Genomic DNA, 14,869 nt, shown 5'->3' with positions numbered 1-14,869 from the left:
AACTGTTCAAACCTGGAACTAAGAAAATAAAAATTAAAGCTGAGCTGGATTTATTTCTATTTATTTAGAGTACATCACCTATAGTAGAATTATGTTGCTAAGGATTAAATCCTGGCTTTGGTCTCTAAAAAGGACCTGCTTTGTAGATCCACGGCGCTTTTAATTTTCCAGCTGGGTTCCTGGTTTGCTGAACTAATTCTGTGCACTCCATTGTGCAGTCCACACCTGAAAGGGGGAGTTTCGATGTTGTGGTTTATTAACCAGGTACTTTCCATTCACTCAGTCAACAGAAAGAAAAAGAGAGAGAGCGTGCCTCCTACTTTTTTTTTAACTACAAATAAGGAGACGGAAACTATTAAACAAATAAGAATGGGGGAAACTCCCGCATATTTCACCTTGACCTGGCTGGACTGGTCTGATGCCTGTAAGAGGCGGGGGTTGTATTAAAACAAGAGGTCAAACTTCTCAACTGGGAACCACTCCTGCCCCTAGTGGGAAAAGACAACCATCACCGCGTTTCCTTGTTTCCAAAGCGGGGTACTCAGTTCCCACCCTCGACTTAGCGTGGTAGTGACAGGACCCGAGGAGGCACGCTGCTTCGCAGACAGTTGCCCAGCATAACACTCGCTCCCCACTTGCACCTAAATTTCTGAGCTGCAAGCAGGCAGAAATGCCTCCCACCTTCTCTCCTTAGCTCCTCTCTCCCCGCTTTGCTGCTGTCTCTAACTATTTTGTTCCGTTTACTGGGAAGGTGACACTTAAGATCAAAAGACCCACTGTAATTTGCAAAAGCCCAGAGCCACCACCAGACCCTGGGCAAAAACAGGGCTGTCCAGCCCAGGGTTAAGGCTATGAGTAGAGAAGGAGCGGCGAGGAATCTTGGCCAGTCGCTCCAGGAACAGCCCCTGCAGACGGGTCCAACTCTCCAAGGGCTAGGGAGACCCGGGCAGCCTCGTGGCGGTGCAGAGGACGAGCTCCTAACTGCAAAGTGCTGAGTAGAGGGCGTTGGGGGCAGGGGAGGCCCCTGGACTCCACTTTGTATGCAGCAGCTGCGGGGCAGTGAGTATCTCCGAACAAAGCGGCGCGCAGCGCGGGGGTGAGAGATTGGGGTTTGCTCGCAGCTGCCGCTGAGCGAGTCTCCCACCACCCCCGCGAGCGTTAGGGTGGAGGGACTCGGGGGAGGAGGGAGAAGGGAACGAAGCGTGCCATTCCTGTTGCGCCGCTACGCTTCAGGAGTTCTTGTGAACGTTGGGAATGGCCACTATCAGAGCCAAGGGGGAAAAGAAAGAGCTCGAGTGAGCAAAACAAAGAGCGAGTGTGGGCCGCGGTGACTTCATGCCTCACCAATGTCCCGCCCACGCTGCTCAGAGCTGTGACTGCTGCTGCCGCCAGGGCTGCCGCCGCGCCTGCGGGCAGCAGTAACAGCGAGGCGCTCCGGTAGCGTGGGGAGGTTTCCTAGCAACTCTCTGCCCTGAGTGCACCCTGCTACGGGCAGATGTGGAGCCCTCCACCCCTGGGGGCAGAGCAGGACCACCCCTCTCCCGTCCCTCGCCAGCCTCTCTCGCATCCTAGCCGTGTGCACCTCCGAGCGCGCCAGCAACCCGGGCTCTGGACTGTGGGACGCCTGAGCCGCGCACTGAGGCCAAAACGACAAGGGCACGCAGCCCCCGCCCCGCGAAGCCGGGTTCCCGCACCCCGTGGGAACCTCCCCTTCTGCGCTCGCGGCCGCCGGCCTCACTCCCGGCCAGGCAGGGAGAGGCGATGTCTCGCTCTGTGCCTGCGGGTGTCGGCGGGTGCTTCTAGGGCGCTCCCACAGCCGCCTCCCCCTGTTGTTGGCATCCCGAGCTTCCTCCCTCGCCAGCCGGGACGCTGCCGACTTGTCGTTGCCCGCTGCTCCGCAGACGAGGCTGCAAGCCGCCACTAGTGGAGGTGGCCTCCCTGCCCACCTGTGGAAGAAACCGCCCTGATTGATGCGCCATCGACTTTTTCCCCTCGACCTCGCCAGCGTCCCCTCCCACAGATTCAGCATCACCCAGTGAATGTACATTAGGGTGGTTCCCCCCCAACACCAGCTTCGGGCTTTGTTTGGGTTTGATTGTGTTTGGCTCTTCGCTAAGCTGATTTATGCAGCAGAAGCCCCACCGGCTGGAGAGAAACAAAAGCTCTTTTCTTTGTCCCAGAGCAGGCTGCGGAGCCCTTGCGGAGACCTCTCTTCAGTCGCCGCCGGGGCCCTTGGCGGTCGAAGGAGGTGCTTCTCGCGGAGACCCTGGGACCCGCTGTGCCGAGCCAGGAGGGCCGCGAGGGCCCTGAGATGACGAGCGGTGCCCGGGCCCGCTTACCTGCTTCGCTTGCTCCGAGCCGTGGGGTTCGCCTGCTGGGCCTGCGGGAAACGTCCTAGCGACACTCGGCCCCCGAGGTGCGCTCGTGAGGCGCGAGCACGCGACCGGAAAGCAGCCAGGCGGCGGGCGCGAGGCGGGCTGTTTTGCATTATGTGCGGCTCGGCCCTGGCTTTTTTTACCGCTGCTCTTGCCTGCCTGCAAAAGGACCGGCGAGGTTCCGCCTTGTTCCTCTGGGCAGCCTGGGTGTTTTCGCTTGTTCTTGGACTGGGCCAAGGTGGTAAGTTGTTTTGTTTTGTTGTTTTGTTTTCTTCTCTTCCTCAAGGTGTTGGGCTGGCACGAAGAGCTGCCCGGCCAGAGCATCCCGCCCAGGTAAGTTGCAGGCATCAGAGAACTTCAGGAGGGCGGGTGTGTGGCAGGTCCTAAAGCACACATGGTCTCTAGGCCAGGTGTCTTTCTGCCCTGGAGTGAAAGCAAGAACTAAGGATCACAGGAGACACTGTGTGTTATTCCTAGGTGTTGGGGAAGCCGCAATAGAAAGAAATTTTGGAAGAGAGGGTGTCCTGTTTACAGAAGTCATTTAGGGGTCCTGGTCCATTCTTAAGGGCATCGTCTGTACAGAACGTTCTTCCCATCTTTCTAACATTTGGGTCCACTAACAACTAACGTGCCTTGTTAACTCGAGGCTGTAGGTAAGTTGGTTATAATGGGAGTAGTCTTCAATTTTTGAGTCCAGAAAAGGACAACATCCAAGTTTCTATTATCTTTAGTGCTCAGTCTGAATGAATTATACACACTGGAGGGATATTCATGCTTTAAGTCACCATCCTTTCAGCTTTTTTTTTTTTTTTTAATCTATCTAATTGATCACTCACTGAGATCAATCTCTGAGACAGAGAAGCAGAAAGAATGCTGGACCAGGATTGACAACTTTCTATCCAGGCAAGCCATTTATGTCAGAATTACCTTGATGTGGAGAGGTTAATGTTTTATAAAATTCATTGTCCTCATCTGTAAAATGAGGATAGTAATACCTGCCTTCTGAGTTCAAATCACAAAGGAAAGTTCAAGTCAAATACCATATGAGAAGGTGTTCTAGGACTTTTGATTTATGAAACAATCAAATTGGATTGTTGGAAAACTATACAACTAAGTAATAGGACTAACATCAGTTTAGGATAAGTTCTTAATGGTTTTCAATATAGGCCCAATATTTATTTTTGCTAATGCAGTGACTATTGTCATATATTTTTAAAAAGATTTCACTTTTTCTCTGTTTGGTCACCAAGCCCTTAAATTATATTAGAGCCTTTCTCTGACCTCTGGGGCTCAAGGAGAGTTTAAATAATAGTTGTAATTGTTTTGTAGGTTAAAATTTACTCCTATACTTTAATGTGCCAGGTTTTTGCCTGAAGCTAATCAAAACAGATCATAACCTTATAAACAGCTTATACGTATAAACATATGGAAACATCCAGCTATCTTTAATTAATTGTTGCATATATAGTTTTCTAACATTTGTTTCAGGGAGATTTACCTAGTTATCTGAAATGGAGAAATTAGAGTAAATCTCTTTATCTTGTGGTTATTTTTTTACTTGTTTGTTCATTTCAAAATAAGTGAAAAGGAAAAGGAAAAGTAACATTTATTATGAGTTATCTTTTAAATGAAAGAAACCTGTGTTTGTTGCAGCAAATTTTCCACTGAGCACAATTCCATCCTGTTTCAATAATAAAGTGTTTTTCTAGATTTAGTAAACACACACACACACACACACACACACACACGTAAAATGACCAAAATTTGTGTTAACGCAGTATATTTTGTTCCCAACGTATAGGCAAAGGAAAAAGTCCTACTTGCCTCTAAAATGTGCCATTTATAGTAAATTTTTTAAAAACATTAACTGTGCTTATAAACATTAGTCAGGCTTTGGTGAAAAAGCATTGTATTTCCACCCAGCGACTAAAACTGATTTGAAGGAAATATTATGAATGGGCCTCCCTGCACCTGCAGACCTGAAAAGGGAATGCTTATCTGAAATCAGAACAAGGCATCCTTTTCCCAGTCTCTGTCAATATACAAAGGTTTCTGATGTATACTCATTTGCATGGCAGTTAAAAACATGCAAAAAATGTAAATTATAGCCAGTATAACTCAGAAAATTAGAGATCAGCATAAACTGCTGTACTTTTGTGATATAGCTACAAGTCTCAAATTATATGTCTTTACAGCGCAAATTAGATGCTTAACGCAGAATAGAAATTTAGGTATCAGTTACAAAGGAAATCTTGTTCCCTTGCTCAGTAGTTTACACCAGGAAGATGTTGAGGGCAATAGAGCCATACAAAAGAGACCAGAAGCTGGGTAAGACCAACATAACTTTGGGTGTAATTTTTGAAGCAGAATGTATAGGTCTTAAATACATAGTGGACTTTTAATAACAAATATATAGTGAGCAGTGGGGGATGTTATTAATCAAATCCAAAGATTTCTGATGTAGAAAAAATTATTGCAGTTTTTTTTTAACTATCTCTGGTGGAAATTATCCACAGCTGGAGAAACAATAGCACTATAAAGTGGTTAATAAATAACTGGAAGACATAAGGAATATCTAGTGATTAATATTTGAAGAGTTAATGTAGCAATATTGTTTCCACATTTACTTATTTTAAAAGATTAAGAACTTTTGTTACCTAAATTTTTATATAGCAATATAAGTGTAACAAATTTCAGAAACCGCAATTTCCTTTAAAAAAGTGGTAACTATTATTGCAATGAAATTTCACCTTCTGTTTATTCAATTATCAATTATTTATTCTTTTCAACAACGACCAACTAGATTAACATTACTTTGTGACTGCAGCATTACTTCCTCTGAAAACATTGCATAGCATGTGTTTCCAGAATTATTTATGCTTACCTAAAGTGATCTAATATTTAAAAGAACCAAGGTATCATTAACAAAAATTGAGCCTTCTAAATTATTTGCATAATAAGCATCCAAATTAATTCTATCTTGAAGCAATGGAAACACTTTCTGATCAATTAAAAATAATACATGTTTGCCCTCTAAACTGACACCAAAGTAGCTGATTTGGTTTCGAAAATGCCAGAAAAATTCCTGTGCCCCAAAATAACTTCTCTTGTTACCAAATTATTGAAATCTCACTATTTAATGGATTCTTTTTGGTTAAACATGGTATTAACCATGATTTTTTAAGTTTGATTAAACATGGTATTAACCATGATTTTTAAAGTTTTTAACATGGTATAATGTAAATTTTCAAAAGCATACAGAATTAGAGAGAATGGTATAAGGTATACTCATCACCCAGCTTCATTAACTATCAACTCAAAACCAACTTCTTTCATCTCTGTTCCCACCACTACCCAATTCATCCCCTTCTCCCAACTAAATATTTCGAAAGAAATTTTTCATATCATTTTATTTTAAAATATTTCAGTAAATAAAAATACTACTGGAGAAGGAATACACTGTAACTAATCTTAAACCATGAATTTTTTTTAAAACTAAAACTTAGGGCAAGAAGAACGTTCACAATTTTTAAAGGAAGCAATTGCAAAAGAGAAGGACGTGGGAATGACAAAGACATAATTTTAACCATTTACTTTTCTGTTTATTTGTTTTTCGAGACGGAGTCTCGCTCTGTTGCCCAGACTGGAGTGCAGTGGTGCAATCTCGACTCACTGCAACCTCTGCCTCCCAGGTTCAAGTGATTCTCCTGCCTCAGCCTCCCAAGTTGCTGGGACTACAGGCACATGCCACCATGCCCAGCTAATTTTTGTATTTGTAGTAGAGATGGGGTTTTGTCATGTTGGCTAGGCTGGTCTCGAACTCCTGACCTTGTGATCGCCCAAAGTGCTGGGATTACAGGCATGAGCCGCCGCACCCAACCATTTACTTTTCAATAATTCTTTTGTAGTTCCATTAGAAATATTTTTATTTAAAAGGTATGGAGATGTAATAGCTTTTTGATATGCATGTATATGAAGAGGGAAAGACAACATAAATAAATCTCCTTCCCCAGACAAATGTTAATTGTTTTATTCCAGTGGAATCACAGCAGGTATACCTTGTTAAAGTTTCACTTTTAAGGATCCCCCACACTTGCATGATTAGTTTTTCTCCTTTCTACTGTATCATTTAAAGCAATATCCATGAATGTTGCAAAAGCTCTTTATCTCCTATTTTTCACTCTCCTTTTGCTATAAGTCCTTGAAAGAGTTGTCTATAACTCTTGCCTCCGATTCTTCTCCTCACCTTCTCTTTGAATCCATTGCCAGCAGGCTTTCTTTCTCACCTCTACAGTCCACATTGCCAAATCTGATGGCCAGTTGTTAATCTCCATCCTGCCTGATGTATCATCTGTTGGTGAGTTGACACTGTTGACCTTGCCCTCCTTGGAAACAGTTTTGTTGGCTTCTTGGACCCACACTCTCTTGGTTTAAGCTCCTTTTCCATCTCTGATGTTGATTCGTTCACATTTCTTAACATCCAAATGTAGGAGTGGCTCGGGACTCCCAAGAACTGCTCTGATCCAGTCTTAGGTCTTAAATACCATTTCTACACTGGCACCTCCAGAATATGTATCTCTAATCCTAACCTGTCATATGATCTCCAGAATGTGCAGCAAACTGTGTGTTCCACGTCTCCACTACACATCTAAAGGCAAAATCACCCCTAACACATTCAAAACCAAACTCTGTTTTCTTGTCCAGTCTTCGTAATGACACTGTGAGAGAGGTCCCTGTTTTTGAAACGAAGAAACAGAAGCACAGAGGAGATAGGTAACTTGCCCAATGTCACCTATCTAGTAAGTAGGAGAGATGGGATTTGAACATAGTAGACAAAGCCTGAATTAGGTTTCATATCATGAGCTTCCTAAGTCATCTTCATCATCTCAGACCTTTGTCCACATGTTCCTTTCTGCTCAGAACCTTTCCCGTGCTCCCCATTTCCCAGGCTCCTCATACAACTTCCTCCTAGCCTTGCTATGTACACATCCACTGAGACCTCCTTGAGGGGAGAAGCTGCCTATGTTTTTGTATGTCTAATGCCTGAGACACAATAGGTCTTCACAAAGTATTTGGCGTGAATGACCCTATGGATAACTTGAGGATAATAGTGAGCAATCTAAAATTGGGCAGTTAAGCAAATTATCTCTAATCAGTTCTAAGCCTCACCAGAATTTGAAATTAAAGAAATGAAGTTTTCTTTTAAAAGTAGGTTACACCATGAAGGACACTTGTTTCTGCTTTCCCAGCCCACATCAGAAAGCTGTCTCAACCTTCTGGGCAAATCATTAACAAAGATTAAAAGCTGAGACTTAGTAATCTTTAATCTTATTTTTCAAAGACTGTCTTGTTTTGAAAATTTCAGTGACAATTATTTTTATTGTTGATAAAATAGAAAAAGTAATCCTAATTATTTAAGTATTTTCAACCAAATACTTAAAAAATTATATTTAAATATTTAAGTATTTCAACCAAATACTTAAAAAAATTCTAACTCTTTTCATCACTATTCATTCAGACTTTCTTAAAGCACATACAGCTTTATGACAGGCACTATACTGAGTTCTGGAGTTAAAAAATAACATTGTGTATAATTTTCTGTAGGCCAGACACCCTCCTGGACACATTATATGAAAACATAATATATCCTTTAATGCTTACAACCCTCTTAGTTATGTACTGTTATTCCCATTGTATAGGCAAGCAAACTAATTAAAGAGGCATTGTGTGGTTTGAGTCAGCATTCTGAATCATAATTATAGACGTACAGATTGCCTTCCAAAGGTGAGAGAAATCTCTACCTTGAGCCTTGGAAGGTTCAGCTCTAGCCGTCCTCCGGACATGACCTCAACCATGGGCAGGGAGTCCATGGGGCCCGCTTATGTAGGGTCTGTCACCCCCTCTAGATCATCTCCAGAATTCTTAGCCCAAACAGCCTAAGGCTACTTTTATGGCCTGCCTTCTGGGGTAAACTGAGTCACCCCTGTGCCAAATTCTACGTGAAGATGGCCAAGGACACTGATGTAGGAGAAGTAAACAGAGCTTGGACATGCAAGCTGAAGTCTGCAGGCATGTAAACGACAGGCTACTTGTGCTGCAGAATAAATCTAGAGGTGGGAGAGAAGAGGGGACGATCATGGCTGGAGAGGCAATGCTTCACACACTGCCCAGTTCCCAACCAGAAATCTGGAGGTGACTATTCTAAAGTCAGACCTAGCCTTCTGGGTCATTATACATATATATTTATCAAGGAAGGTAGATAGAATTTATTTTACTTGTGGGTTTCTTTGCCTGGTTTGTAGCTGTTAAATATTTAGTCTGTTATGCTCACTGCTATTTGGACTCTTGCTTTTGGCCCTGAAAAAGTTAGGGACAGACTTGTCTACTAGTTTAAATATTACTGGGGGTTGGGGGGGTGGGGTGGGTGCAGTGGCTCACACTTGTAACCCCAGCACTTTGGGAGGCTGAAGTGGGCAGATCACTTGATGTCAGGAGTTCAAGACCTGCTTGGCCAACATGGTGAAACCCCGTCTTTACTAAATATACAAAAATTAACCAGGAGGTGGAAGGTGCAGTGAGCCAAGATCATGCCATAGCACTCCAGCCTGGGCAACAGAGCGAGATTGTGTCTCCAAAACAAACAAATAATAAATAAATAAACAAATATTACTGGGGGCGGGGGAGGGGGATAAACAAAGAAAGCACCAGAAACCATTGCATAAGGTAGTCTGGTAGTCTCGACTACGTCGTGTCAAAGTGCTTTTATATTTTAATAACTATATCCCTTTCGGTAATCTTCGAGATGTGTACAGATTATACAAAATTTTACTCCCTTACAAATCATGTTATAATGAGAGTCAAATGTATGCATGGTCTTAATTTAGTTTTACTTATTTCCCACTATTAATTTTAAAAATGTCTTAGGAAAGAACATTTTACTGACACGAATGACCTAATTTGGCCAAATTATTCAGCTGGCATGTATTTGACGTTTCATATCTGTAAGTGAATGACTATGTAGAAAAGCAGTGCCATACTACATTCATGGAGTAAAAGGATTATTTTTCAACTTAAAGTCAATCTTAATGTGACCTTATTTCCTCTTTTACAGTAAGTAAATTATTTAATTTACGCACCAAAACTATGTATTGAAAGTCAAAATGATTTCCGTTAGGATTTTATAATTTAATTAAAACAGACCCCCCTTTTGACAAAAGTGCTGAGATCAGTTCTTGCTAGGAGACTAATAATATTAACCATATATATTTAAATTATCTTTCTGTAGTTATTGAAAAGAGTCTTGAACTAATATTAGTTTAGGAAATAAAAGTAAGATTATTAACTTAAAATTGCATTGTTAAATTATAGTGTTCTTATCAGATATATACTTTTAAGATGATTTTAAAAGATTCTTCTATTTTGAGTGCTATTATCCAAAGTACTAAAAGTTTATTTTAGGCCAGGTGCAGTTGCTCACACCTTTGCCTCAGCACTTTGGGAGGCTGAGCCAGGTGGATCACCTGAGGTCAGGAGTTCGAGACCAGCCTGGCCAACATGGTGAAACCCCATCTCTACTAAAATACAAATATTAGCTGGGCGTGGTTGTGGGCACCTGTAATCCCAGCTACTAGGGAGGCTGAGGCAGGAGAATCACCTGAACCTGGGAGGTGAAGGTTACAGTGAGCCGAGATTGTGCCACTGCACTCCAGCCTGGGAGAGAAAAGCAAGACTTTGTTTCAAATAAAATAAAATATAAAAGTTCATTTTATAAAATAGCATATAAGATCTCATAAAGTGGCCTTTCATGCTGACCTCATCAACGAGCCAACTATCACTGCTATAATGGCTTTAGACGTGCACTATCTCTGCCAGGTGTTTTGCTGTTGTTTTGCTTTGTTGTAATCAACAAGTGCTGTTACATTTGTTCAAGACAGAATCTGCTGCTATTCCAGATAAATGTTGGTATGGTTTGTTTATTCTAGAGGGTTGCCAGAAAATTCACAGTCTCAGGATAGTACAGGGTAAGAAAGCGGAGTAGCAATCAAGGACTAGTTCGAGTCAAAGTTCACGGGAAAGACTGAGTTTGGAAGTGGAAAGCAGGGCTGGTGATGAAGACAGGAGGATGAAAAATCAGAAATACTCCAGCTCTGAACAATGTACCGAATATGTCTTATTAGGTATGTGGGATGTGTGGTGGATTTGGGCCAGGAATGTTTTGGTGTTTTCCATGGTTTTGGACTCAACTTCCTTTTAGGATGAAAAAGGTTAATATTTCAAGATCTACCCATATTAAATGAAGCCACAGTTAAAAGTACTGCTGTTTCATGTGTACATGTGGTACCAGGGTTCTTTCCTTAGAATTGAACCACAAACAGCCTCCTAGGTAAAAGCATTTTTTTTTTTCTGATTTTAGTAAGGACCATATATTTAGGATAATTCCTTAGTAACTGTTACAGGTACTAGGTAGTGAAGGGGGCTGGGTAAAAAGCTTCATCCTTATGGAATGAGGGATTACCACTGTGCTCTAAAGGGTCATTAGAATATAATGAAGTCAAACAAAGAAAATAATTAAAAGGAAAATTCAAAGTTCTACAAGGACTGGATTGATAGGATTTACATTAAGGAGTACCAAATAGGGAATGTCTTTTCTAATTGCCTGCCGGAGAGGTGGAAAGAGGCCAGGCTGGGTAGGCTTAGTCATGTAAGGTATTCATTGACTGAAATAGAACAAAGGATGCAAAGAAGTTTTGGGGTGGCCAGGACTTGCTGTAGAACTGCCTGTTCTAGCTGGAAACAAAGACGCTATTGTAGCAGAACTGCATTGTTGGCAGGAAAATGACCGGCTGGTCTCTTTCTTAGTACAAGCCATACCTCCCAAGGTATTGCTCCATTGTTTTTTTGTGCATTTGGTTTGGATTTTTATGGGGAATTGAAGACAAGTGGATCATACAGTGCAAAAGAAAATGCTCTAGAAATGACAAATGGGGCCCAATTTCCAGGAAAATTCATCCGGACAGTGTTAACACTGAGAAAAGAAAAGAAACATTCAAGAAGGGAGTCACAGTTCCAGCCATCCTCAGTTTTGGTTAAAAATGTCCCTTTTAATGAGTATGCCAGTCACTACCAGCTAGAACAAGAGCCCTAAGGTGAGGACCAATGTATATAATCAGAGAGCCTGACCTCAAGTTGGTACTGAAAACATGAGAACTAAATGGCATTACCACTGTCTTTAGTTTAGAAGATATAGCATGTTTGATGCCTTGTAAAGAAGGTGTCCAAGGCCACATGATACTTTGTTACATCTGATGGGACTGTGGTCACATGGAAGAAGGGGAGGGGGCTCCTGAGTGCGTGCCTATGGCCCACTGAAGACAGCATAGCCAGCTAGCCAGCTGGAGATTGGTCCCAGCCTGCCCTGCTAGGGCTGTCTGAGGCTGACAGTTGGCTACTTGGGAGTCAGCATAGCACTGATGCCAGAACTCACTGTTGTCTGAGGGTGGATTATCTGGTTATAGACTTGTCTGGGCAGAGACTGACTTATGGGCATTATGAAAAGTCAGACATCTGGTCTTTTTGGACAAATTCTGCCTCCTAGGGATATGTTTGAGATAAAAAAAATGTGTTGCTTCTCACTGGTTTCTACTGGTGGGGTGGAAATGTTGGGTCAGCCAGAACGATCACTGGATGTTACACTTCCTCTCACAGGACAAACGTCTAGGATATTGCCCAGATGGTATGTGATATTTTCTCCTATACTGCATAATTATCAATTCTTTTGGGTTTAATCTTAAAAAAAAAGCCTGTGTGCAGAACCAGAGTATTCTTGACCCTTTGAACAAACTAGATGCTTCTAGCATGATATGAAAGAACATCAAGCTCCAAAGACCCCCAGAATTGGCCTCCAAGTTGTATAATATAAAGCTGCCCTAGTGTGAGAGGAACCACTAACTGGTCAGTCCACTTGACAATCTTTGTTAGGGCTCTTTATTGACAAACAAGGAGCTAAATACTTTGAAAGTCCCAAGAAATACTGAATTACCTCAACGTGTTGGAGCTTACCTTTCCAGCCTAGTGGCACTCTTTTTTTTCTTTTTTGAGACAGAGTCTCACTCTTTCACCCAGACTGAAGTGCAGTGGCATGATCTTAGCTCACTGCAACCTCTGCCTCCTGGGTTCAAGCGATTCTTCTGCCTCAGCCTCCCAAGTAGCTGGGACTACAGGCATGTGCCACCACACCCAGCTAATTTTTTGTATATTTAGTAGAGACGGGGTTTCACTGTGTTAGCCAAGATGGTCTCCATCCCCTGACCTCATGATCCCATGACCTAGTGATCACCCCACCCTCACCTCAGCCTCCCAAAATGCTGAGATTACAGGTATGAGCCACTGCACCTGGCCCCCTAGTGGCACTCTTAATACATGAATGTCCTAGGAGGAATTTGGATTCCCAAAAACATTACCCTTAAAAGTACAAACTCACCTTTCTAGACAGTTGAGGATGCTGTACAATAAGTGCCCCAGGATAGTCTAAATGAGCTGGTTACATAAGACCAGATTGTCGGATCTTGCCCAGATATACAGGAAACCCTTCCATCCAGAATATCACAAGAGATGCCACCTAAACACTGGGAGACTGGCTGGAAATTACAGCATCTGAGAGGACATTACCAATAACTTCTATACCAATGGCATATTTGGTAAAAGATTTTTCATTCATTTTTTTCTAAATCGTTGGTGTGCAAAAGTGAAACATGGTGAAAATCTGGGTACTTTAGGGTTGTCCAGGAGGCAAGGAATCAAGGCCACAGATATTCATGCTGCATGTGAGAGCGCAGAAACCTAGAAACACAGAGTTTGGAGTTTGCTTGCCATTTGTTTGTGAGTAGTGCAGAGCCTTCCAGGCCAGAAGAAACAGATTAACTGAGCTGTCTCTGCATAATCAATGGATATGCAATGTGGGTCTGACAAGGTAGAGACATCCTATCGCCTCAACCATGGTGAAGGAGTAGCTCCTGTATTTCCCATTCAAATACAAATTGATTGTATATTTTGAAAGGCAGCTTGCAGGTCTGTAGTAGACACTGCAGAGTTGAACTTTAAAGGGGTTATTAAGTGTTAAAAGACAAAAGAGATCTGAGGTCCAAGGGAAAGCTAAGCAGGTAACAGAGGTCAAAGTTTAGACCTGGGGGATGTTGGATATTGGCAGATAATTTATGTCTCTGAACAGGTTTGCTGCTGTTTGGCCAGTTTTTATTGATCCGGCTGCATGGGCTGACTCTCAGTAGTAACCTAACAATACTGCGTGGTTTTTAACAGATAGGGTATATTTGGGAGCCAGACAGAATAAAGATGCGATCATGTAATAAAACGGGCCAGAAATTCCTTAAGGAAGTTTTCTCGGGCCCTCCCTCTCTCCCTTGAGGTGACATCGTCCTGTTATCTGCTCCCTGCTGCAGACTGCCTTTTCCTTTTCATAGCACTCTTGTTAAGTTCTGTCTTATGTCAGGTTTTGTTGTTACTCTACAGCAGGAACATAAGCAGGTGCCCTATCCCTAAGACTCTGTACAATGCAGCAACTTAATTGCAGGTATTAAATAATTACCAAAAAAAATTCAGGGATGGAGAAATGCCATCAAAATTATTACAACCTCAAAATTCTTTAAGAAGTGGACTTTTCTGCTCTCCACTCCCACATGATAATGTTCTTTCTCTTGACTAAATCTTTGCCCATTCTCTTCCTCTAATCCAGTAGCTTTTTCTTTTATTTTATTGAGATGGAGTCTCACTCTGTCACCCAGGCTGGAGTGCAGTGGCTCAGTCTGGCTCACTGCAACCTCTGCCTCCCAAGTTTAAGTGATTCCCTGCCTGATACTCCTGAGTAGCTTGGACTACAGGTGTGTGCCACCACACCCAGCTAATTTTTTGTATTTTAGTAGAGCCAAAGTTTCACCATGTTGGCCAGGATAGTCTCAATCTCCTGACCTCATGATCCATCCACCTTGGCCTCCCAAAGTGCTAGGATTACAGGCATGAGCCACTGTGCCCGCCTTCAAGTAGCTTTTGATAATACTAACAGAGCTACCTAACGAGCAGGTAAAAAATAGTAACAGTAAAATCCTGGTCACCTAGAGTGCCTATGAAAGGTGATGTTTCAATTAATTAAATTCTATGGCCATTTATATTCTAACTCTTGCTTTTGAACATCTTTTTAATACGTATGTGTACACTTTCCTTTCTTGGTAAGTACATCATTTAAACTTTCTTTGATTTTTGAAAAAAGTCTTACAGTTATTATTTGATCAGATTTGCAAAGTTTCACAGTTACCATTTAATCAATAAATGAATTCATTGCTTGAGCACCTGCTCAGTGCATTTCACATTGGACTAATTGCTATGGGAACAGAGAGGAAGTAAGGTATCAAGTAGATGGGGTAACTAAGCCTAAGGAACTGTGTGAGCATACAATATGAGATAGTGCTCTGGGGTGAGGTGAG

General features: G+C 42.4%; 1 protein-coding gene across 1 annotated transcript in view; it reads left to right on the top strand.

Moving 5' to 3' along the window:
- Positions 1-2,489: 2,489 nt before the first annotated feature.
- ITGB8 (integrin subunit beta 8) overlaps positions 2,490-14,869 on the top strand; it is an 80,110-nt gene continuing 67,730 nt past the window's right edge. Inside the window, exon 1 of the mRNA XM_064380551.1 lies at positions 2,490-2,616. Within this exon, the coding sequence (XP_064236621.1) occupies positions 2,490-2,616 (127 nt within the window). The remainder of the gene's footprint in view (positions 2,617-14,869) is intronic.

The sequence above is a fragment of the Aotus nancymaae genome, unplaced genomic scaffold (assembly GCF_030222135.1).
Source record: "Aotus nancymaae isolate 86718 unplaced genomic scaffold, 86718_ANA_hifiasm-v0.15.2.pri h1tg000025l, whole genome shotgun sequence".
Taxonomy (NCBI): Eukaryota; Metazoa; Chordata; class Mammalia; order Primates; family Aotidae; genus Aotus; species Aotus nancymaae.
This window is presented reverse-complemented; position numbering and strand designations above follow the sequence as displayed.